The sequence below is a fragment of the Lactuca virosa genome, chromosome 8, assembly GCF_052849685.1.
Source record: "Lactuca virosa cultivar CGN04683 chromosome 8, Lactuca_virosa_CGN04683_v6, whole genome shotgun sequence".
Taxonomy (NCBI): domain Eukaryota; kingdom Viridiplantae; phylum Streptophyta; class Magnoliopsida; order Asterales; family Asteraceae; genus Lactuca; species Lactuca virosa.
This window is the reverse complement of record NC_136433.1, coordinates 45,576,713-45,602,813: the sequence shown is the minus strand read 5'-3', so window position 1 is coordinate 45,602,813 and position 26,101 is coordinate 45,576,713. Positions and strand designations below refer to the sequence as shown.

At 37.6% G+C, this 26,101-nt stretch overlaps 2 protein-coding genes across 2 annotated transcripts; one reads left to right on the top strand and one right to left on the bottom strand.

Annotated features, from left to right (window-relative positions):
* Nucleotides 1-87: 87 nt before the first annotated feature.
* LOC145129135 (GDSL esterase/lipase) lies at nt 88-1,816 on the top strand. Its single transcript, XM_079063871.1, has 2 exons — nt 88-349; nt 678-1,816. The coding sequence occupies exons 1-2, from the start codon at nt 224-226 to the stop codon at nt 1,710-1,712; spliced, it is 1,161 nt and encodes a 386-aa protein (XP_078919997.1). The 5' UTR covers nt 88-223; the 3' UTR covers nt 1,713-1,816.
* A 12,494-nt stretch (nt 1,817-14,310) lies between these two features.
* LOC145134829 (la-related protein 1C-like) lies at nt 14,311-16,998 on the bottom strand. Its single transcript, XM_079069650.1, has 6 exons — nt 16,226-16,998; nt 15,588-16,101; nt 15,356-15,518; nt 15,196-15,286; nt 15,045-15,116; nt 14,311-14,972 (listed from the first exon to the last, which is right to left on the bottom strand). The coding sequence occupies exons 1-6, from the start codon at nt 16,694-16,696 to the stop codon at nt 14,823-14,825; spliced, it is 1,461 nt and encodes a 486-aa protein (XP_078925776.1). The 5' UTR covers nt 16,697-16,998; the 3' UTR covers nt 14,311-14,822.
* Nucleotides 16,999-26,101: the final 9,103 nt, after the last annotated feature.

Genomic DNA, 26,101 nt, shown 5'->3' with positions numbered 1-26,101 from the left:
AAATAAGTTATAGTTTATGAAAACAAATTTTTTGGATAAAATCGTATAAATTGACTCTTTAAAAAAAGAAAAAGAAAAAGAAAAAGTTCTCGTGCCTTTTGACCCTAATTTCCCTATTCTGCAACCAGACTCCCCAATTCTGTGTCTTCACTCTTCAACTCTTGCCAATTCCCATCCCAAATCATTCCTTCATTCACTGTAAACGCTTCCATTGCAACACCAAATGGTTTCTGAAAAGATCGAACCTCTAGGTTTTGTTGTTGATAAGCTCAAAGATTTCACAAAATCCACACAAGACTTTGCCAATGGCGTCCTTCACAATATCGGATTATCCAGGCGTCGCCATCCGGTACTCAATTCAGTTGCAGTTTGTTTGCTTTTTTTCTTAATCAATCTCACGAGATTCATGTTACGTTCAATTCTCATCTATTATCTCGTCATATTTTAATTGCGCATATTCCGCTAGAGTAGTACCATGAATCGGCCCCTTTAATTCTGAAACTAGGTTAACTTTTCTCATTCGTGATTTGAAACTTAGTTAACATCAGAATTAAAGTAAATCATGTAACCAGATTGCTTCAAATCTTGCTTCATAACATTACTTCAAATTTCCAAAAATGCTATACGATTGGGAGTTAAACCTCTTCAGTAACATGTTCTTTTTTTTTTTTAATCAGATTGAGATCTTGAAGCGGTTGCAAAGGGACGCATTTTCAGATATCATGAAGCTCAGGGACAGACAGGACAAAGTGGAGCGATTACTTTCCTTCAAGTCATCGAAGGTAAGTCCCTTAGCTGAAACCAGCACACGTGTAAAGGGAGAAATAGAAGTATTAGGGCTTCTATTGATGATCGATAGAATCCATGAAGAGAATCAAGATGCCATTAGTAGAACTGGAATCAAAACTGGTATAAACTCCAAGTTTACATTCGAAACCACCATTAGAGAAAAGGATACACTAAAAGCAGAATTTGTAGCAACTGATAGAGGCCAATTCGATGGTTTAAGCACTCCACTTTCATTAGGAAAGGTGGTTTTCGATGCAAAGATCAATGAATGGTGTTCATTAACTACTGTTTTGTTGGGAGGTAGATGTAGTGATTTGATGAAACAAGGTGTTACTAATGGACCTCCGTTATTAAATCAAGACATTGGTAGTGGTATAAGTTTAACAATGACAAAATCTAATGTTATTGGCACCTTAGCTCAATTTGTAGGGCCTACCCATTGGTTAAGCACTTTCGGGCAGGTTGTGTATCAACTTTCGGGCAGCACAAAGGTGTTACTTTTGGGTATAAACCAAGTGCCCAAATTTTTAGGTCAGGATGGTTTTCTTGGTCCAATGTGTCTACCGATTGGTGTTTTTAGACATGATGGAATTCGTAGGGCGGGGGCTAGATCTGTTGCTCTGGTACTTGAGTCAGAACTTGACTCGAGTACCAGAGTGGGAGGGTGGGTTGAAATGAATAGATCAGATACCGACACTGTACCGTATGGTACAAGATGGGGTGTGTCAGTATGTGATCTACCTGAGGATGATTTTGGATGGGGGTTGAGGGTGGGTGGGTCTGCTTTTGAGCGGTTTGAGGTTGAAGTGTTTTCTCAGATGAATTTGGGAGAGAAGTGTTTGTTGCAGCCGTCACTTGTGTTTGTGGTAGATGGTTCGACTAAGTTTCCGGCATTTATGATGAAGTCTAGTTGGTCTTTTTGATTATAGTTTAGACTCTCTTGGATAATTGTAAGTTGCATTCATTGTTGAAAATGGCATTTTTTTATGTGGTTAGGTGGTCTTTATAGATATGATCGTTTTTTTTTTTTTTTGGTTTCTATCATTTTTATTCCCTAACTTTATTCTAGACAAACAATTAATCCATTCTAATTGGTGACAAAGTATCAAATCTTAAAAAGAAACCATAAACAATGTGTAACATTTGACGTAATGATTTTTATATAGAAAAATAATAAAATTACTATTTATGCATGCTACATGAAGAGCACGTTGAGCTTCGTACCTTTGTTTTGGAAATTTGGTAGGGGTATTGCCTATATAGGTTTGTACAACCTTTTATTTTTATACTTCAATTTGTCACTTCCAATAACACCTCATCACTATACTTCTTACCAATAAGAAATTTCACACGAGAATGTTTACTTATAATAACGTGATTTTGGTAATCACGTTCATAGTAGCCCAATCGCGAGTCGTGACATTTAAAAAAAAAACATGGTAGATCAATCATCAATGTTATTGTGATTCGGGCCTGATAGGAAGTTAGGCTTAAACTTTTCAAACTTGGGCTTGATTATATGTTTTTTATTTTTTATTTAACAACCGAAATATTTCATTCAAACACACAATAACAACTAGATGGAATTAGCTGCGCCTTTGGCGCCGTGTTTATTTTTTTTTGTTTCATTGCAATAAATTGAAGTTAGGTTAAGTAAATTTTTGTGATTCTAGGGACAAAAATGTAAATTTGCACACAAATATGTCATCTCATGATATACCCGACACTCTGCAGAAATCATAACATGGTCATCTGAAAGACTTTCTGAAGTACCATCAGAATAATAAACTAAAAGCTGCAACAAAAAATAAGCCAGAAAATTAGTAAAATAATTGTTAAGCTCATGTCACCACATCAGTGTTGAAAGTTGAAAATGTAAATTATACCTTGTATTGCATTTTTTTAATTTACATAAAACTAAACATTTCATTAAAATTCCCCCAAATCTCATAGCTACTCGTTTTACTCGAATTTATTTTTGGTTCCAAGAATTGTTTGGAAGGAATTGGAATTGAAATTGGAATTTGTAGGGTTTGTAATATGAAGGAACTGAATTTTGTCATGCATTTGGTTGGCAAGTAACAACAATTGTTCGGTAAAACGGGTATTTGAGTAATTTTAATGTTTAAATTCAAAGGCCAAAGGATTTTGTGGATTCCAATGTAATTTAATTCCATACCTAAGATTGGAGTGGAATTGAATGCATGGAATCTAGAAATGGAGTAAGAATTATTATGCATCAAGTGTAACAATGGCTTCCTCGCCTCCAGGAACAACATCTTCCATTGACATTATTTTCTCACGGAGTACCTGTGCAGGTGGTTAACCGCAGCAGCTGTGCGGTGATGATAGTGGAATCGTATTCCGCCTGTGCCGCCACCCGTGCCGCCTGTCAGCTCTTTTCGGCTTGCGCTGCCGCCCTTTTCCCTTCCGATTTCTGCCTCGACATTGCAACCTTCTTCAACATTTTTGCTTGTGCATGTGCCCTCTTTTCTTCCACTTTAACCTAAAAAAAACCAAATTTAATTAATTCTACCAAATTTCCTTCCTTCGTTTATAATTAATTATTATTACCACACATCTGAACATGCAATCAAATTCACCTCTATTCTTCTCATTTCTGCTTCAAGCTTTGCTTTATGGTGACTTTCCCATGCTTGAATTTTAATCTCTTCGTGTATAAATCTGAACATACTTCATAAATAATGTTTATAAAAAAATATTTAAAAGGTGAAATAACATTAAAAAGCAAATAAGAGTAGGGGACCGTTTTACCCTTGTGTTTAAAAACACATACCTTGCATTAAGTTTAGATTCTCGACATCTTCTCACGCAACCACTCGTTTCTCAAACTCTACTCTGAACGCCTCCTCAGCCAAAATGTCTGTTTTGTCCTCCATTGTCTTCTTTACTTGCCCAAGCCACAATGTTCATCTTTCCAAGTTGTACCCCTAGCTGTAAAGGCCCCTTCCGTGTTGTAAGTTTGACTTCTTGCTCGGTTAACTCTTTTGGATCCCGTCACTTGTCATGTTCCACTGGTGTGGAATTGGGTACTCTTTTTCCTCTTCGGGGAGTTGATGGAATTGAAGAATTCGGACTCTAAAGGGGCGTTGTGGCCCCCACAGGACCATTTTCCCTCATCTTGTTGACAAAAAAACCAATGGCAAAACGTTAAAATTTACAAAAACAACATGTTTTATATTTGACATGGTATAAGAAAAAAGACCTTATAAAATGATCAATTTGCCCTCAGTCAATCCTGTGCTACGGTGAAAGTGACTAACGATTAAACTGTGATATGCAAGATTAAAAGGAAAAAAAATGATATGAAATACCTGTTTTATCCTCGTTTGAATTTGTTCCACATTATGAGTCTCTAGTGTGAACTTATTTTAAATCTTTACTTTGAGGACACGAATCAATTGACTCAACAGTCCGACATTTAGACTTGCTTATCACCTGTTTCATTTCAACAAATATTTAAGTAAATCCCATTATTAGGAAGAATGAAGGAGAAAGGGTAAATAAATATGGTTTTATGTTTACATACCTTGTTCTTCTTTTCTACCCCACCAATGACTCTTTCTATACCTTGTTCTTGTTCAACGATAAGGTTTGAGGAGGTATACTTTTTACTCCTGATTGTGTTTAAATAGATCAATTGTGAAGCAAAACAACACCAAATTCAAGTAAGATGATAGTGTGAATATTGCAAGAAAAGAAAAAAAGAAATAATACATACCTGCATAGCAGTGATGAATTCTTTAAAACAAAAAAAAAAAAATCCTTGACGCTTGGAATCTGAGTTGTCCTTTGTACTCTCCAAGATAGTGATTACTGTTCACAGAATTCCATGGACAGAAAAACAAAACATCAGTTTACTTCAAAACACCCTTAACTCAACTTGATTCCTACCTTCACACATGTTCCCTATCCAGCAATATTCGATTTATCCAACAGAACCTGAACACAACAATAAGCACACAACTATGAGAAATTGAAAAATCAAAAATCGACTCTGTCACAACTAGCAAATTAGGGTTAAGATTTTGATCTTTGTACGAGACAAATCCTCCATGTAAACTTGTACTATCCTTTTTAGTGAAATTCAAACTACAATACTATTTAAGTTCATGCTTTCATACATTGTGATTCAAATCGAAACAACCTCGTATAAGTCCAAAACTCGATCCAATAAGCCAAGTCCAATAAATTTTGGGCCTTTGCCCAAGAATTCTCGACCCAAAACGCTTATTGAGCTGAAACCTCTCTTTGGGCCTTAATGGGCCGAAAACTTCTATTGGACATTATATTAGGCCGGAAACCCCTCTATTGGGCCTTTTGGGCCGAAACCCTCTAGTTGACCTTTCTTTGGGCCGAAAACCCACACTTGGGCCTTAGTTGAGCCGAGAACTTCATTCTTTGGGCTCTTTGAACCAAAAACCCCTTATTAAGCATCAATGGGCCAAAAATCTTTATTGGAACAAGCCAAATCAAAGACCACTAATCTTTTTTGGGCCATCTTTTTGGGCCGAAAACCCTTGATCGGTTATGGACATGAACAAAAAAAAGAGAGAAATAAGATGGACAATGAGCTTGACACCACACCATTGTCCAACATCCCTCCAAGCTTCTTAACCCCCATACAACAAGGCATTTCACATCACATTGGAAGAAGTCAACTTCTATCCTTTCCCCCTCCTCTCTCTACCTCTTGGCCGATACATACACACACACACACTCCACAAACTTCATTTCCTTCACTTAATTCACTAGAACTTCCTCCCCCTCTCTCCAAAAATTTTGAGTGAGTGCATGCTTTGGTGGGATTCCTTTAAACAATTTCAAGAACTTGGTAAGTTCTAGGTTAAACTCAAGTATTTTATTTCATATTTATACTAAGATCATTCCTCTTACACCTTCATTTTCGTGGATATGGTCCTTAGAACACCCACACTTCGAAATTCTCACCAAGAACACAAGCTAGACTCAAAGCTCCTTCTTCATCTTCTTCTACATCTCGAAAATCCCCAAGGTGAGCTTCATACCCCACTATTTTCATGTTTATCACTCTTTGGGGGGGGGGGGGATTATTTGAATCTTTGAATATTTGCATGCATTTGTATGTTTATGTGACTATGTGTGTTGAAATGTTGATTTCTTCAAACAGTCCATAAACTCGAGTTTTCACAAATCTCATAGTTATCTTTGAGTAAACTCACATATTTTGGTATTATGTTGAAGAAGAAATAAGTTACTTAGTGAAAATGGCTTTTAGTGTGTGTTAAAAATCAAAGAAAATGTCATAACATATTTGGTTGCAATAGCTTGAAAAATGGTGAAAATATGAGAGTTACACTAAAAAATGGTAACTTGTTAGTCATATATATTTTACCACTAATACTTGTGCAAATGTTGAAATATTATAAATTTCAAGGATTTTATGAAATCTTATGGAAATTGTGACATGTTCTAGTCACAACAAAAATGGAATATTTTTGTGTTACTAAACACTCAAACAAATTTTAATGTGTTAAAAACCACCATAAAACTTAAATATTTTACACAAAAACTACTTTTATTAGTAAAAATAGTCGTAAAATGTCGTCATATGTTACTAGTGGAATACTTAAAGAATTATATTATTTACTCAACGTATATTATTATTGGACGAATTCAGTAATGATTATTTATAAAAAACGTTATAAATAATTGAACTAAAGCGGTATACAAACCAAAAGTTTTACGACAGAAAATTTCACGTAAACCTTTTAAGGCACTTGTGAGACTCTCCTTCGCCGTACCTACCTAGCGTACAGTGTAAGTCTTGTAGTTATAACCAGAGTCTCCTGGAGGGAGAGCGGGGTAATTGTGTATAGATCTATACGTGATTGACACCCCCACACCTGAGTTGTTCGCTACAGCTAGACTAGGCCAGTCTACGGTGACAAATATCTTCCCGAAACCGACGCCTGAAGAATGTCATGACAGACATTTTAGTCGTATCAAGCATGGTTGTAACGACTCACATAGGGATTAACAATGTTATTTTGGATTTACGAAATTACACACTTCACCGGTTTTATAAAAATATAAAACTAAGCATCACTCTCGCACTTTACTACTACCATTCCAGTCTTAGGGTTTAAGACTGTACTTTTTATAAAACAGGAAATATGAGATTTTCTGGGAACTCACACTCTTTTCAATTACAAACAAAAGAAAACAAAGAACACACATGCAATTATCCATGGTTTTAGAGCAAGACTACAAACCGTTTTTTTACAGGAAATATCAGATTTTCTGGAGTTTTACAAATTCTTATAAATCACAGTTGTTACAAAGTTTTTGTACAAATATGCTTATGAACTCACCAACTTTTTAGTTGGCGCTTTTCAAAACGACTTGTATTCTTAGGACCTCAGTGAGCAGGTACCCCGGGCTATGGATTTTGGATAATTACGACATTTTTGGGAACATCATATTTATTGTCACTTTTGTGTAAAGTTGTAAACAAATACAATTCTGTAAACAATGTATGTTGGTATCTTAATGTATGATGTTGGTTATGTTTTCAATTATATTCAATTGTGATGATACAATACGATGAAGTCATCTGCCCCCGGACGTTTCCGTCGTCCTGGTTCGGGGGTGTGACATAACCAATCAACCAATCGGAACCTGCAATGTAAACTGATTGCCCGTTTGGTCTGAATGGTTAATTGGAGTCTAAGCCCTATAAAATGAATAAAAAAATTGAAAAATATACCAATTCCAGAGTCATGAGTTGCTTACAATCGTTATGAATGCCTGAAAGGCATTTCAGCGAACAGGTGGTGAGAAAAGCTGATAAGAAGAGAAAGTTCCAATATCAGAAACAAAGTAGAGAAGGCAGGCAAAATACGGAGTAGGTGGAAAAAGAAACAGTCGATCGAAGTCAATGTGGCTCCTTTTTCCAAAAGAAAAAAAGATAGAGACAGTGGCGGAGCAGATGATGAAGAATAGTATGCATCGAATAATCCAGAAAACCACTCACCTCCCACTTATGTTAGTCCTACTAGGTTGAAGAGAACCATCAAAATCGGAACCCATGAAACAAAAGGGACCGTCGGAGTGGTGCAAGAAAGAGGAGCGCCGGAAATCGCAAGAGACATGGAAGGCTTTCCTGATGAAATTGGGAGAAAATTGAGATAAGAAAAAAGAGGCAAAGTCAAAGGCGGTGGAGAGGAAGTGATAAGAGGCTAAAGTCTTAAAAGTATTGTGGTGTTAAAATGAGAATAAGAAGTTCAGTGGCAAAAGATGAAAGAGAAAAAAACATATTTGTAGCTAAGGTTTTAAGAATTAATAGTATATACTAATGAGCCAATGGAAAAGAAAACAACAATTTAATAGGAGTTTTCAGTCAAGTACACCAATTACTAATACAATTTTTTATATATTTTCTCTCCTTATCGAAATAAAACACCAAGTTCTTATATCACTATGGGGTTGAGCATTTGAACCTCTAGACCTGGACCTGGTAAAAGCACAATAGGCCCAGTCCAAGGTTCACTAATTTCTACAAAACAAGTCCGGTCCAAGAGCCGAGTCGGTCCGATTGGTTCGGTCAAGTCGGGTCCAAATACTCACTTTTACGTCCAAGAACCGGGAATTGGATCTGGACCTTGGTAAGACTCAATAGGTCCAGTCCACCAATTTTTGTAAAACCGTCTGACTCTTTTCCAAGAGCCGGTCCGGTTTGATCAAAATGTTCACCCCTATATCACTAAATTAACCAAAGAGTCGTAAGAATTACTACCTCCAATGTTTTCTTCCTAGTAGTCGACACATACACGTAATCAACCCTAGACAATCACTCCTGAATAGATATGGACACTAGCAAACCAATTTTACACCACCTTTAAACTTTGACCATAAATCATAATGTAACACACGAATTCCTGGTACGTATTTAAATTCAAGAAATTTGGTGTTTTTTTACCTTGAGACTCGGCGGGTTGGAGGTCCAACTCGTCGAGTAGACTCGACTGTTGATCGGGGGGTTAAGTGACCTACTCGACGAGTCGGGAGACCGACTCGGCGAGTAGGAGCTGTCTGAGTGAAACCCTAAATTTGAGGGTTTGCACCCTATTTAAACACTTTATGAGGCCTCAATCCCAGCCTCCATCACCTCCAGACCCTATTCACGAAACCCTAATCGACGTTTGAGTGTTCTTGAGATAATTGTGCCATTCTCTGTGACTTGAAGTATTAAAGAAGGAAGGAAAGACTTGGATATTCAAGAGGAAGTCAGTAGGTCCAGAAACTTGGTTGCATTTCCAGCTTGTTGGAGGTAAAAAGCTCCAACCTTGACTTCTTATTTGCTAGATCCACTTTAGGGCTTGAATCTTGTCATCTTTGGGATATTTCTAACCCATTTCGGGTTTAGAGTGTAATGTAGAATAATGGCTTCAGATCTTGAACCTTGGAGGGTTCTCATGGCATAAAGGTGCCAACTTTATGTCCATGAGAGCCCCATGCATCTTGTAGACCTCATTTTTGGGTCTTTTGAGCTTAAAGACCCATGCATGGACGTAAAGTTCATGACTTTACGTGTTATATCGACCCTAGGAGGTGAGATCTACCCTTTGGATGAGATGAGCTCAACAACAATCGAGTTTATGGGCATGGATTTTAGGGGACTCGGCGAGTCGCTCATGGGACTCGGCGAGTCGGGTATTGGTTCCCCAATCTTTTCTGTTTCTGAGGAAACTGGTTGAGTCTAGAAGAGGACTCAACAAGATGGATGTGATTATGGACCTGGAAATCATGGGACTCGGTGAGTGTATGAACAAACTCGGCGAGTCCAAGGCAATCTCCCAACCCTTGAAGACGGACTCGACGAGTTGTTCATAGAACTCGGCGAGTCATAGACTGGACACATTCATATGATGAAGATGCACTCGACGAGTTCAAGGATGAACTCGGCGAGTCGGTTGAAGATGATCCCGATGGTATGGTTGAAGGTGAACTCTAGACTCGATGAGTAGAGTCGGGGGGGGGGGGGTTGTATCATTTGAAAGAATAGGGACTCGACGAGTTGGTGGACCAACTCGGCGAGTCGAGTCAACTGGATGTTGACTTTGACCAAGGTGTTGACCTTGACTTTGACTTTGACCTAAGTTGACCAGGAAGTGGTGATTAAGGAAGATTGTTTTGTGTAGGATCCGAGAGGGGTTGATTTCAGGCAACAAGTTCAGTAGACACTTTACGACATCGAGGTGAGTTACCTTCTAGTAGCGGTGGGTGTACGACCACAATGCCGGCCCACCAGTAGGAGCGTATGTTAGACAATTGTCTTTGTGATAATTGTCTGTGTTGACTACTACTTGATATGTTTATGTGTTAGCCTGTTATGATGTTATGTGATCGTAGCAGTAGGGGGAGATAGTCCCCAAGTTACCAGCCGATAGAGCCGAAGGGGTAGTTTAGTACCCAGCTATGCTAGACAGATTATGATTATGTGATAATATGTAGTAGTAGTAAGGGGGAGATAATTCCCCGAGACCGGTCGAGAGGACCGAAGGGGTAGGCCAGCACCCAGATATGCTAGGCAAGGTCACCGGTCGAGAGGACCGAAGGGGTAGGTCGGGCACCCATATATGCCTGGCAGTATGTATGTCATGTGATTGTATGGTATGTGGTATGATGAGGGAACTCACTAAGCTTCGTACTTACAGGTTCAGTTTTGGTTTCAGGTACCTCTTCAGCGAAGGGGAAGGAGCCGACGCAGTAGCGGCACATCACACACACGCAATATTTCCGCACTATGAGATTTCTTGGGAATGTACTCTGATATTGTTACTATTTATATGATATGATTTGAGACATGAGATTATGGTTTATGAAATTATATGATTCACTTATGTTTTCTTATAAATGTTTTCTAAATTGTTATATCAAAAATGGAATTTTTGGCCTTGAAATTTGGGATGTTACACATAAACCATGGAACTCATGAAAAAGTTGTGACTCATGGGTTTCACACACTGGACCAATAATAGAATCAAACCTGAGTCCCCATTTAGACAAATTAAATCGAGTAGAGGTTCTAACAAAGCTCTGCAAACAAAATTAAATCTAGTAAGGATTCTAACAAAGCTCTCCAAACAAAATTTCACACACTAGACAAGCAATAGAATCAAACCTTAATTGAGTTAATTCCCATTCAAACAAATTAAATTTAGTAGGGATTCTAACAAAGCTCTCCATACAAAAGGATTAGGGTATATTTAGTTACAGAAAACCATTTTTTGTTTTCTAGTAAATTGAAATGAGTTTTCATTTCAGTTTTCACAGTAGAAAAAAAAAGGACATTTAATTAAAATTGATTGACTTTTCCTTGTCTATTTAAAAAAATTGAAAATGTGTTTGGATATGTAGTTTCTATTGATTTTCATTTTCTAATTTTTTGTTATTTTAAATAATACAATACAAAACTCAAACACACCTACACCCCACCTACCCATCACCTCGAACCACTTATCCGAACCTATCCGCACCACCACCACCACCTCTACTCACAACCCCACACCCAACCACACAATGTGGGCGAGAATGAGTGTGTGTGTGTGTTGGGTATGTATGAGTATGTGGTGTCGATGGGAGGCACAGTGGGTGAGGATGAGTATGTGTGTCTTTTAGAAAATTTTTATAGTTGGAAATTATGAAAAACAATATTTATTGGTTTTTAAAAGTTTTCCAAGTTATTTGTAATTTTAGGAAATGATTTATCCTTTTCTTGTAATTTTTTTTGAAAAAATATTATGTAAACAAGTTTTCAAAATTCTAATTTTTCTTAGAAAATTTCAGGAAAACACCTCATTTTTCCGTACTAAAAACAACCTTAAACATTTTTTAGGATCATTGAATAACATCTAGTTCCAATATCCTCATTCAAGACCAACACATCATCGATATGCTTTCTGATATAACTAACATAAAAACTCACCTGAAGTATCCAACAATCACAACTACCTATCCGGATCTGCTACAAGAGTGACCAAATTTGTGAGTTGCACCTCATTCTCCCCTCCCCTTATTTCCATCCTCCAATGTTGCACCTAATTGCCATGACTTATTCGATCTACAAGAAGATAGTTTGTTTCCATCTCTAGCCGAAATAGCCTATTAAAATTTTCTTTTAAAGCCATATCACTAATCCAATTATCATACCAAAACAAAGTAGTACAATAATTCCCCACTCTTTTCAACCGAGTGTAATGAGGTATAACATCGTTTTCATGAATGTTAATTAATCCTGCAATTCTAGATCACGCCCATTTCACTTTACAACCATCTTCGACATGATTTAGGCCGCCACCATACTCCCATGTATAACTTTAACAAGCTGAACCCATAATGCCATATGATCGTTGAGAAACTTCCATCTCCCTTTCTATATTAGAGCTTGATTAAAGGCATAAACAACTGCTAAAGTGACTAAGAGTTTTTATAGTTTTCACGATGCAATAAAAAACGACATAAAAATACCAAGACTTTCCACACCGATTTTAAAAAAGTAAGACACCCCACCCCTCACAGACAACATTTTACCTTCCATTTCAAAAACTTTTTTTCTTATTTGTGAATATGTCTACAATACTTCTCCAACTATCAATACTAGCCATGTTCAAATCCATTGGAAGACGAAGATATTGAAAGGAAGCTTTCCGGGAGAGCAACCCGAATCTATAGCTAGAGCCTCCACCTCACCTTAGTTTACTCCAATCCTATAGAAAATGGATTTTTTTTTTTCATATTTAAACACGAAGCCACGCAAGAAACACCAAATCACACTCACACTATTATCGACATTATTCTGAGGCCAATCAGCCAAGAATAACACATCATCCACATAGAAGAAGTAAGAAACACCCAAGTCAACAGAGTGACGTGTAGACCTTCAGTAGCCAAGACACATAAAAAAGAAGATAGTGATTTTCGTGCCGACTAGTAGGGTTATCAATGAAGATCACGATGACACCAAACAAACCCTTATCCACCCTCGGTAATTTTTTTTTTTTTTTTCGATTGTGTAGGCAAATTGACACACACCAATGTATGTAGGCTATTGAAGGTTCAAAGGCCACCGAGAAAACGTTTACAGAGGCACCCAAACTAATAGATGTATTGTTCCAACAATAGGTTACGTTTTAACATTTCATGATAATCGACCGAATTTTACAAGCAGAAAATTAAGGAGAGCTTCTAGCATCTTCATCGTGTACAGTGATCGTGGGCTTCTTCACCATGTGATCTTGCCTTTTTATATGGTCCCACCAAATGGAGGCATGGCTACTACCTAAATTTTGAGGTTGTTAGGGGACATTATGTTTGTCAAACACATGTTCAAAAGTGCTAATACACTCAATAAAATCATGAGGGGTAGGCCTGTTTGGTAGCCTCTTAATTGAAAAATTAAGAGGCAAGCTCTTAATTTTTCAGATAAAGACTGTTTGGTTGCATATTATTTTATGCCTCTGAATTTATAAGTTGCCTCTTAAACTTTCAGATCTAAAGACATATCTGAAAAAATAAAAACAACGCGTGTTCCCTTTTTGCCCAAATACTTTATCTCCTTCCCTTTGCTCTTTCTTCTTCACAAACGACGCTTCCCACTGAAAACTCCAATTACAACCCTCCACGGTCCACCATCCTCTCCGGTCATCCCCTCCAGACACCGCCGTCTCCGACATTGTCGCCGACAGCGAAGCCCTTCGGCTCCCTCATCGACGCGTATTTCGTTTTTACCCCTGCGCCCCCTCGTCTCTTTCTATTTCTTACGACTCCTATTCCTTCCAACCCCTCTCCGACGACTGCTACCCTCCAACGCCTGCTTGTCACCGTCTCCTCCAACGACTCTGAGCCCTAATCGGACCATCGTTGGAGCGCAGTCCCTCCACCAGTAGGATGATCGGCCATCCCCACCATTTTCGGATATCACACCAGGTATTGTGTAGAATTTTAGGGTTTTCAATTTATCTTGCTTTTTTGGAATTGTCAATCGATCACCGCATGAGATATCGTTTATTAGCCAACCCCATGACTCAGCCCTAATCGGCCAGCCCCACCATTTTCATATGCATATTTCAAGTCATATTGGTATGTATTGTTTATGAAATATGATAGCATGTGTATACTCGGAATCAATATAGTTTTGATCCGAGAAGTGTTTTCTGTTGTATTGTTTATGAAATATGTTGAACCAATTATGGAATGTTCATTTCGTCACAAATTAAGGGTGTATGAACATGTATTTATTTCAAAAGCATTGTACCATTAATTAGCTAGGTAAGAGCTTGAGCATGTTTTTATTTTGAAGTACATAATCGTCAAGTTATTTTTCACAACTATTCAATAAGTTTGTCAAATTGTTTTCTAAATAGAAACATTGAATTCAACAAAAAATAACACAGAAGGGTAAAATGGTAATTTTTGTTATTTAGCATAACAATTCAGAGGTTCCAACCAAACAATATGTTAGAAGTTCAGATCTTAAAAATTCAGCCCCTTAGTTTTTCCTATTTGTTACCACACCCAAAAGTCTCCTCAAACACTTAAAACAAACCCAAATTTATCGCATAACCATTCTTAACAAAAGGTAGCTACGATCAGTTAAACAAGTTAAAGTACCATAAAATGTATGTACCCTTTATGGGATCAAGGTTAAAAACCTAATAAAAAAAAAAAGTAAAAATCCATTCCATAAAGATTTATACCCTCCAAAATAATAGTTAATCATCTTCCTCAATCCTCAATCCTCAGTCAGCAGCAACAACTCCCAAAACCACTTTCAGGTTTCAACTTTCACCCATCATTCACACCTTCAACAGAAAACTAGCCAGTAGCATATATATGTATATGGCATAACTATACAAAGTTTCATTTAATCAAACATCCACCCTCATTACCTATTTACTCCAACACTGCAAAATCTTGCTACACTCTCAAAGATGACGTTGACCTTTGACTGCATAGTCAACCGTTTGACTTCAAGAACATGAAGCACTAATACTCCTGTCATCTTCCATTGTCAGATTCTGTATTGAAATACCTTCTTCAATCAAATTCTCCATTGTTGCTTGAAACCTGTTTGGAACATTCATCCATCTTCTCCAATCCCTACTCCTTATCTTCTCACCCTTTTACATAAAAACAAGAATTCAACATTAATATATTAGTATATTACAAATTATAAACTTGTATATATATACCTGAATTTCAACAATACTTGAATCTTTCAAGGAATTCAAAATCATGTGGATGTCATTTGTTAAACTTTGAACCTGAAAAAAAGATACCATAAAAAGTCAAATAAAGATCTTGAAACTTGAAAAAAGACACATGGAGTAAGAGTTTACTTACTCGAGGAAAACCAGCTATTAATGTGATAGGAACCCATCCCTCATCATCCATGTTTGACCTCAAAAAGTCATCTTTCACCAAATTATCATCACTGTGATTTCACAAAAACAATTGTGTCACCCACAAATATAGTATAATTAAAAAAAAAGTAAAAACTCACCTGAAATAATATTCAATCTGCTTAACTATCTTAACATTCAAAGGAGGGTTTATAACTGGCACAAACATGGGAACTGGAGGAGGTGCCTGAGGAGGAAGAACAGGTGGGCCCCTGTATGCTTCAGAAGGTAGTGTAGGGAGATATACATATGATGCAGCCATATCTGTAGAAAGTTTGAAGAATTCAGTCACAGATAATTTATGGGAGAAAGAGAAAACATAATGTCACTTACCATAAGCCATGGGAGCTCCATATGGAGGTGGAATAAACGGAGAAAGAGCTTGATGTGGTGGTGGAATATATCCCCTGGGGAGAGGCGGCGGAGGAGCGATTTGATGTTGCATACGAACATCTCTAGGTCCATGATTTCGAGGACCACGCCAATCACGATCATGGTGATCACGTCTGCCACCATAGCCATTGTTAACGTAAGGTCCTCCACCACCACGGGGTCTAGGACGAAAGTTATTATTCCTCCGGTTCTGCTGCCCAGCACCACCAACTGCCCTAGGGGACCAGTTATTCTCCTTGAAAAGAGGTTGTTCTCTCGCCGGAGTGGAGTTAGGAACCGCCGGTACTAAATTACCAAACACGTCATAAAGAGGGAACGGCGGTGGAAGTGGCTGCCGTCCGTTGTAGCCTGTAGATGCACCGCCGCCACGTCTAATTGGTCGCTGTCGGACGGGATGCACATTGTTGGCGTTAGGTTTAACTTGATTTGGGCGCGGTTGCGAAGCTACAGGTGCCTGAGAAGATGGCAAAATTGTACGAATTTAGTAATAAGAAACGAAAACCTAATACGCCAAAACACTGACGCCACATTGTTTGTTATTATTATCATGTATATTGATCGCAGCCGTAATAACTAACCTGAGAAACAGCGAGCGATCCATCGGAGGTCGGTGTAGACGAAGACTCTGAAGAAGAAGAAGCAGAGAATGATCTCACTCCGGGACGAGTCCACTCGGATAAAGCGGGCCAAGAAGCGGCGCCCATGACAGGAGTAGTAGTTCCTTCCACAACGCCATTAACCGAGGGCTTATTCCATGCCGACTTCTTTACACCACCAGCATTGCTAGTATTAACATCATTAGAGCTTTCCGGCGGAGTTTCCGCCGAAACCTCCACCACAGTCACCGGATCAGTAACAACAGGATTCTGTTCCGAAACCCCCGGCGAAGGAGACGAAGGCACCGAATCCGGCTCGATTATTCCTCGAACAACTTGAGCCCACGGAGAAGGCAAACTTCTCCGGCTAGAAGGGCTATTAACACCACTCCCACCGCCGTCGCCGGAGTGAGTAATGGTACTCCCACTACCAGTAGATGAATCGGCCATCATTGGATTGGTAAATTAGGTTAAAGAAAATAAATTCTTTTCCAGACGTAGGGTTTGATTCAATATAGAACCAGAAACATCATATCAATGGTTTGAAATTTTTTCATAAATCAAAGGTAAAGTGATCAGAACAGAACAGAAGAGCTAATGTAAAAGCGAATAGAGATTAGAAGAAAAAGGATTAGGGTTTTTGAGGGTGGATAATGGAGGCGTTGTCAACGACAACAGCCACCAAATGCTTACTTGTATTCCTCCGTCTTTCACTGAGAAGGGGAACGGAGAAGTTAAGAGAGAAGGTGGGGAATGAAGCAGAAGGCAGTAACAACAACTCGGGCCTCAGGGCTCTATAAATACTTTAGAAGCATAGGCCCATTATATCCTTTTCTTTTGGGCTTATTCGAAGCGCAAGTTTATATGGAAATAATCTTATTAGATAATAAAATTTTATAACTTTAGATGTATTTGTTATTAAAAGAGGATCAATTTGATTTAGTATGTTATTATTACTAAAACGTGTAGATACTTTTAGATATTTTGATAAACTTTTTAAGTTAAGATTTCATTTTGTGTATATATTATTCAATTGAAAATTAAATTGAAGATATAAAGTATTATATAAAATTGTTAAGCTCATAATATCGTCATAATTTTATCGCCATAATTATAGTAAGTGCTAGTGATACGAAGAGATTTTTACCTACTTAGACCATAAATCACTCAAGTATCTAAATTTGAACCATTTGTGCATTAAAGATAACTCTCAAATCTTAAGACTTTCTTATCATTTACAAGGTATCATATATATTCAAACTTTGGTTACAAATCTCAGACATATTTTTTTCCTATTATTTAATTGTATCACAAAATCTCATCATTTTTTTTTTCAAAATGGATGATTGTATCGTAACATAGATACCTATTTAGAAAAATATGGTATAAGCGGCTTCCGCCGAAAAACTTTTATGTCTCCAGACAAAAAAGCATCTTTCGTTATTCTGCTTCATGAATTTTAACATTTTTTAAGGTATTAATATGAAGTGTTTTACGCATATGTAACACCATAACTACTAGCACACACTCACACTCGGGTCAAAGCTTCACAATAAAATACATTCATACTTTAAAACTTCACCACAACTTAAAAAAATGTAAATGGCACCATATGTGTAGCCCATGTCAAAATGCTTCAAGATTGATAGGAGAGGTCAATTGTGAAAAATAACAATATTTTGGGTGTGTCAAAGTTTGAACCTTGGACCTCCTATATGGAATTTCAATTCTCAACCCTTAGACTTCCATCGCGGGAAGAATACAACTAAAAAGTATGATCATAGCAAAACTCACAAAGCCGTACAAAACTTAACAAAATTAAATGCATTACTTCCCAAAAGCATTAATAATCGGTATGATGTTTGATGCATTTTATGCATCTATAAACATAGGCTTACATATATGATCTACATACATCAGATGTTAGATGCATTATATGCATCCGTTGGGTATTTATTCCATGCATTTGTATTACATTTTAGGTGTTAAACCTATGTAATTTACATTTTCAAGAATTTATTTGTAAAGTGATGGAATACGTTTATTTGCACACTTTTTTGGATTTTTTTCAGGTTGCTTGATATGCTTTGAGGTGATGCTAGGAGGCTATTATGCAAATTTCGGGACAATATGAGCAATGATGAAAAAATCTTTTTTTTTTTTTTTTTTTGAAGAAGAAGATGACAAAACAAAGTAATCATAATATTCAAAGTTTGGGAAAATCTGAGCAATGATGAAAAAGTCAAATTTCAGGACAAACTTGATTTTATTTGGGTAACAAGTTTTAATAAGAAAAAAAATTGAAGTACATGCAATGGGAATAAATATTAGTATAATGTTATAACGAATAAATCAATAAAAGTACAAGGTTATTCCACGCATTTAGCATGTTGGACATGGTTATATTTTTTTTATTCCTTGATTTGATATGCATAGTCTTAATAAGAAAAATATTGAAAGTACATTACTACAATCATAATAAACAAAGTTAGGATGTTATAACTAATACATAAATAAAATTATGTTGCTAATAATCATGCATTTAACACCTCAATTTTTTACTCAATTATGTTTATATAAATTTAAAAACTTGTCCACACTTATCTATCGGTCCTGTTAGGTTTATTTGTTTAATATTGTCAATAGTTTGTTTACATTCAGCATAATACTAACAAAATTTTGTTTTATGAAATGTTCCGGTTTCTTAATGAACTAATGTAAAATTGCTAAACAAGATTGAAGTGTAGTATGACTAAACATCTAAACGAATTATAAAATAATAAACACCACCTTAATAAAAAACACCACCTTTTTTCAAGTAATATATGGTCCTGTTTGCTGGTTAAGTTTAATGTGGTGATTCAAGAAAGGATGTGTGAAGAGTACACAAACTTGATAAATGGAATATTGAAAAATAGACAAAAAGGATTTGATAAATACGTGTGAAGGGATGTACTCATGTACCTACACCTAAGAAGATCATGTTCAGAGGCTAATGGCAGTAATATATGTATTTTTGACATTCTTCCTTTTCTGTAAAAGCTCATATGCATCCTCAATTTGCTTAAATGTGCTTTGATTTCTCTTAACTAGTGTCTTGAATCTCGATTCACACTTACCAAAAATAAGTAAATGGGTCTTCTAATGATCAACATGAATAATTGCATGCTAAATGATGCTAGCGGGGAGTGGCAAAGAAGCTGATGTCAAAATCCTTTAAGTGGGGACACATATGAGAAGTTGGATCCTTGTTTTAGTAGATGTTCATATGTAAAAATTCATTGCAACTTAACATGAGGATTTTTTCAGTTGTAACTATAAGTATGGTGGTACTAGGTGTTAGTATAAGGTCTTTGTTTTCGTCCTTGAAAGCTTCCTGTAAAGAAAAAATTAGATGCAAACGATGTGGCTGAGGCTCGAGTTGGACTCTATTCCCTTAAACAGATTCGCCGTCTGTTCCCAGGGTACAACAACCTAAACAATATTGTGTACTGCCAAAATTAGATGCAAACGATGTGGCTGAGGCTCGAGTTGGACTCTATTCCCTTAAACAGATTCGCCGTCTGTTCCCAGGGTACAACAACCTAAACAATATTGTGTACTGCCGGATATCACCATTCGTGTGTTTGAATGAGACGGCAAAGTCTTCTTTTATAGTTGCACCCCCCCTGCGCCCATGCACGGGTTCAGTGTTTTTGGTCTACCGAACCAAGATTTGCACCCCCCCTGCGCGCGGGTAGGAATTGTAGCATAACCATAGACACAAGTTTGTAACCCTTCCATGCAATGAAGCTTATAAACCTTGTTGAGTTTGGTCTCTCTACCAATGTGGGACTCATTCCCACATTCCTCTCTTTTGCTAAACTTATTCTCAAATACCCATCTTTGAGTATCGATATCTCATTCACTTATACTCTATTTTGGACATATAATATATCGTTTCGAAGTCCTCATGGAGGAGAACACAAACCCACTTAGAGTTCGTTATATATACAACATATGTATATATTTATATATGTCCAAAGTTAGTAAAAATATAAATATTTATACTAAATTTCCAACAATCCCCCACATGAATGGAGATCGATCTCTGCACATCCAATTTCCAGACGAAATTTCTCAACAGTTGAATCCTGCATAGGATAGGTAGGTATTACCCTTTGAACCCTCCCTTAAGAAGTTACACTTAATCTCCTAGCAGTTAGTAGATCTCGATGTCTTTGAACTAAGCTGCCATTTATGTAGACGACAATGTAAATCTCACAGGACTCTCCCTGACAAGGTCATATCCTCATAGACGTGTTCGTTTTGGTCATGAACACTAACCTGGTTCTGCAAGAGCTTTAGGAAATTTTTCCCCTATAATTCCCTTCGAACGACCCCACTTCTCTCTCACATAGGTGATTCCAAGAATCATTAAAAACCATATGTTTAGCCTAATTTTGTCACTACATAAAGGAATGGACTAGGAAGAAATGTTAACTCCCCCCACAGTGACCTGCCCCACTCATACAATTAGGTTATCCTTTTGAACCCAGATCTTGGGATCTCCAGTCTTCTGGGTAAGGTTTCCTTCGTATGAATTTATTCATTCATGGGCTTTAGTCCCATTCCTCTTGACGACTTATAAACTACATCTCTACTCAAGCCTTTTGTAAGCAGATCCGCAATGTTATCCTTTGACTTCACCCAGTCAACCGTGATAACCCCCGTAGAGATTAGTTGTCGTATCGTTTTATGTCTACGTCTAATGTGCCTTGATTTCCCATTATACATTGTACTTTGAGCTCTACCAATTGCCGATTGGTTATCACAATGTATATATATGGCCGTTACCGGCTTAGGCCATTCGGGAATGTCCTCTACAAATTGACGTAGCCACTCCGCCTCTTCAGCACAAATATCTAAGGCGATAAATTCAGATTCCATCGTGGATCTAGATATAACTGTTTGCTTGGATGATTTCCATGCTACAGCAGCACCTCCAAGTGTAAACACATATCCACTTGTAGATCTAGAATCTTTTATGTTAGATATCCAATTTGCATCTGTGTATCCTTCGATAACTGCTGGATGTCTGCCATAATGCAGTCCATATTCTCGCGTGTATCTCACATACCTCAGCAACCTAGTAATACTCTTCCAGTGTTCAGAACTGGGTTTACTAGTGTATCTACTTAGTCTGCTCACAGCATATGCTAAGTCAGGTCTGGTACAACTCATTAGATACATCAGATTGCCAATAATTCTTGAATATTCCACTTGATTAACACTATCACCTCTATTTTTACGTAGATGTTGACTAGTGTCAATTGGAGTTCTAGCTATGCTAGTGTCTCCCTTAGCAAAATTTTCAAGAATTTTATCCACATAGTGTGTTTGACTTAAAATCAAACCACTTTGGGTTCTTGTGATCTTCACTCCAAGAATCACATCTGCTAAACCCATATCTTTCATGTCGAACCTGGATTTCAACATATCCTTCGTGGATCTTATTATCTTGTCATCACTACCAATGATAAACATATCATCAACATACAAACACAAGATGACATAACCATGAGTGGTGTTTTTCCACATAGATACACTTATCACACTCATTGATTCTAAAGCCACTTTCCATCATGACTTGATCAAACTTTTGATGCCATTATTTAGGAGCTTGTTTTAATCCATATAGAGACTTAACAAGTTTACAAACCTTGTTCTCTTGTCCTGAGGCAATGAATCCCTCAGGTTGCTCCATATAAATTTCTTCTTCCAATTCCCCATTTAGGAAAGCCGTTTTCACATCCATTTGATGAACTTGCAAGTTTCTGATAGCTGCAATGGCAAGAACTAATCTAATGGATGTTATCCGCGTTACCGGCGAATAGGTATCAAAGTAGTCTAGACCTTCCTTTTGTCTATAACCTTTGATTACTAGTCTTGCCTTGTATTTATCAATACTGCCATCAGGTTTCATCTTTCTCTTAAAAATCCAACGGTAACCTAGTGGCTTGCTACCTGGAGGTAGATCCACTAGTTCCCATGTATGATTTTGTAAGATAGATTCTACCTCATTTTTGATGGCTTCTTTCCATTGAGGTCCCTTAGAAGAAGTTACCGCCTCTTGGTAGGTTTTAGGTTCACTTTCCACCACATAGGTGAAAAAATCATTACCAAATGATTTTTCAACTCTAGCCCTCTTACTTCTTCTGGGTTCTATCTCTTCCTCCTCAGATTGAGCTTGTTCTTCCTCTCGAACAACTTCGTTATTTGGTAAAGATGGGCTTTCAACTTCCTTGTTCAAATAGGGAAACACATCTTCAAAGAATGAAGCATTCCTTGATTCCATTATGGTATTCTTGTGTATTTCAGGATTCTTAGAATCATGCACAATGAACCGATAAGCACTACTACTTTGTGCATACCCAATGAATACACAATCCACTGTTTTAGGCCCTAACTTTTGTACCTTAGGTGGTGGCACTACAAATTTAGCTAGGCACCCCCACACTCGTAAGTACTTATACGATGGCTTTCTTCCCATCCAAAGTTCATACGGTGTTTCATTCTTTTCTTTGTGAGGTATCTTATTTAAAAGATAGTTAGCCGACAAAATAGCTTCCCCCCACATTGACTGGTTTACACCCGAACTAATTATCATGGCATTGACCATTTCTTTCAAGGTACGGTTCTTTCTTTCAGCAATTCCATTGGATTGAGGTGAATAGGGTGATGTGAATTCATGACGAATTCCAGTTTTAGCACAAAAATCAACATAGGGAGAAACATATTCCCCACCCCTATCACTTCAAACCACTTTAATTCTCTTGTTGAGTTGATTCTCAACTTCATTTTTGTACAAGACAAACTTGTCTATTGCTTCATCTTTACTCTTAAGTAAATATATGTAGCAATATTTCGTGCTATCATCGATGAATGTAATGAATTATTTGTTCCCACCTTGAGTAGGAATTGACTTTAGATCACACACATCAGTGTGAATTAAATCAAGAGGTTCGATGTTTCTTTTGATTGTTTGGAAAGACAATCTAGTTTGTTTGGCTTCAACACATGTGGGGCATTTGTGATTTGAGTCAATATTAAGTTTTGGTATGTATTCTAGTTTAATTAATCGCTTAATTGAATTGTAATTTACATGTCCTAAGCGACCATGCCAAACATTTGAACACTCAAGCAAATAAGCAGAACTAGAACTTTCATTATTCATTTTGTTTGTCACCATTACATTCAATTTGAACATGCCATTCAAGGCATATCCTTTTCCCACAAACATACCATTTTTGGACAAAACAAACTTTTCCGACTCAAACACTAGCTTAAAACCAAATTTGTTCAACAAACCACCCGGCACTAGATTCTTACGAAGTTCAGGAACATACAAAACATCCCTAAGCTTCACTTCTTTCGCCGAAGTCATTTTTAGAATAACATCACCAACACCTTTGATATCCACGGTAGCTGCATTTCCCATGTAGAGCTTTTCACCATCTTCAACTTCTTTGTAGGTGTTGAAAACACTCTTGTCATGACACATATGACGAGTAGCTCCCGTGTCAATCCACCACTCCTTTGAATTTGTATTCATGAGATTCACTTCAGAAACCATAGCCGTGAGATCAGTTATCATGGCCACCAACTCCATGTTATCATTCACCATGTTTGCTTGACGGTTTTCCCTCTTAGGTTGAGGGCACTCCGAAGCCTTGTGACCCGGTTGGCCACAGTTGTAGCACTTGAACTTCTTCTTGAAAGTTCCTGCCTTGGGGCCTAGGTTTTTTCCCTTTGCTTTCCCTTTGTGAGGTCCCTTGCCTTTGCTTTTGGAAGTTTGACCAGCTTCCACCATATGAACCTTAGAAGATTCAACTTCACTGCCTTTCTTCAAGGCCATTCTATTGTCTTCTTCAATGCGAAGACGCACCACCAGTTCCTCCACAGACATCTCCTTTCGCTTATGCTTAAGGTAATTTTTGAAGTCTATCCAACCAGGAGGAAGCTTTTCAACCATTGATGCAACTTGGAATGATTCATTAAGATCCATCCCTTCTGCATTGTTATCATGTATGATGACATGAAGGTCTTGGACTTGACTCATAACAGATTTCGAGTCAACCATTTTGTATTCCAAGAACTTAGCAACAACATGCTTCTTAGTTCCAGCATCTTCTATCTTATACTTCCTTTCCAACGACTCCCATTGTTCCTTAGCAGTTGCAACTTTACAATAAACATTGTAAAGTGCATCTGTTAGCCCATTCAACACATAGTTGCGGCACAAAAATTCTGAATGCTTCCATGCATCCACTGCATTCACAGATTGAGCATCAGCCTGCCCCTCAGCAATTACAGGAGCAATTTCTGTTAGGAACCGAGCCAGGTTCAAGGTGGTCAAGTAGAACAGCATCTTCTGTTGCCACCTCTTGAAGTTCAGACCAGAAAATTTTTCAGGTCTCTCAGCATGATTAGCCATGATGTTTGGAACCGGTGCATTTAGGTTCACAGCAGGGGTAGCACCAACAGCAGGAGTTCCAGTACCAACGGGAGTTGCAGACATTCTGAAAGAATCGTAACCACAATCAAATATATCACAGGAAGAAAAAAAATCGATACAAACTCGATTTTAGAATAAAAGAACAGAAAACGAAAGTTATAGAACAAAGAATAAATTTGTTTAAGACTGTTAGTATAAGGTCTTTGTTTTCGTCCTTGAAAGCTTCGTGTAAAGAAAAAATTAGATGCAAACGATGTGGCTGAGGCTCGAGTTGGACTCGATTCCCTTAAACAGATTCGCCGTCTGTTCCCAGGGTACAACAACCTAAATAGTATTGTGTACTGCCGGATATCACTACTTGCCTGAAAGAATCGCCGGAAGCAGGAGTGCAGAGAAGGAAGAAGAAGAAGAGTAATTTCATTCGTGTGTTTGAATGAGACAGCAAGGTCTTCTTTTATAGTTGAATCGTGAAACGGAAACAAATCACTAATTGATTGAGCGTTTAATGGCAATAAATGTCATTAATTACACAATTAATGCATCCGTTACAGAATTTAAAAATAGGGACCAAAATTGTCAAGTTTAGTAAAAATGAGGGTAGCGCGCTCCCGAAACTGTCCAGCCCCACCAGAGTTCACTTGTGCCATTGCTGCAGTTACAACGGCGGTAACTGCTACCTGGAACATGACGGGGTCGAACTGAGGGGGTGGTGGTGGTGGCGGAGTGTTGTCGTTTCTTCTGATGGGTCTTGGTCGGGGAGGCATCTTCTTCTAGAAACAATCAGGAAGAAGAGGATGGTAAGTCCTCAAGATATATGAAACAAAATATATCTCGTCCTGATATACAAGTGTTCTACCAAGCGATAAGCAAGAAAGGTTACTAATGTAACTAAGTTATCGCTACGAAACAGATAGGTAGTAACACTAAGAATGAATCTCCTCACTGAATTTGGCTCTAGCGAAATACTCCTATAGTATTTTCTAGTAAATGTTTTTGGTAAGTTTTAGGCCTGCTGTAACACCACCGTCACTCCCAAGCACATGTTGGTCATGTCTTGACTGAACAGAGTTGATCAGGCTATATTCACCCGAAACATGATTACATAACTGCCCAGGCTTGACCGCAGTGTCCCAACATTCAAATACTTTTTGTGTTGTTCCACTAATGACACGAATTCTGTTAGTTATGCATGCTCGTATACTTTTATAAAAATACTTATATTTTTGAAAGTATACATTTAGTGTAGAGTACTTAGGCCCCTTTAGTGTTTATAGTTGTATACCATGTAAGGTTCGGTATACTAGTTCGCTATAAACAAGGGCTCTAATACCAATCTGTCACACCCCGAAACCGTGATGGCG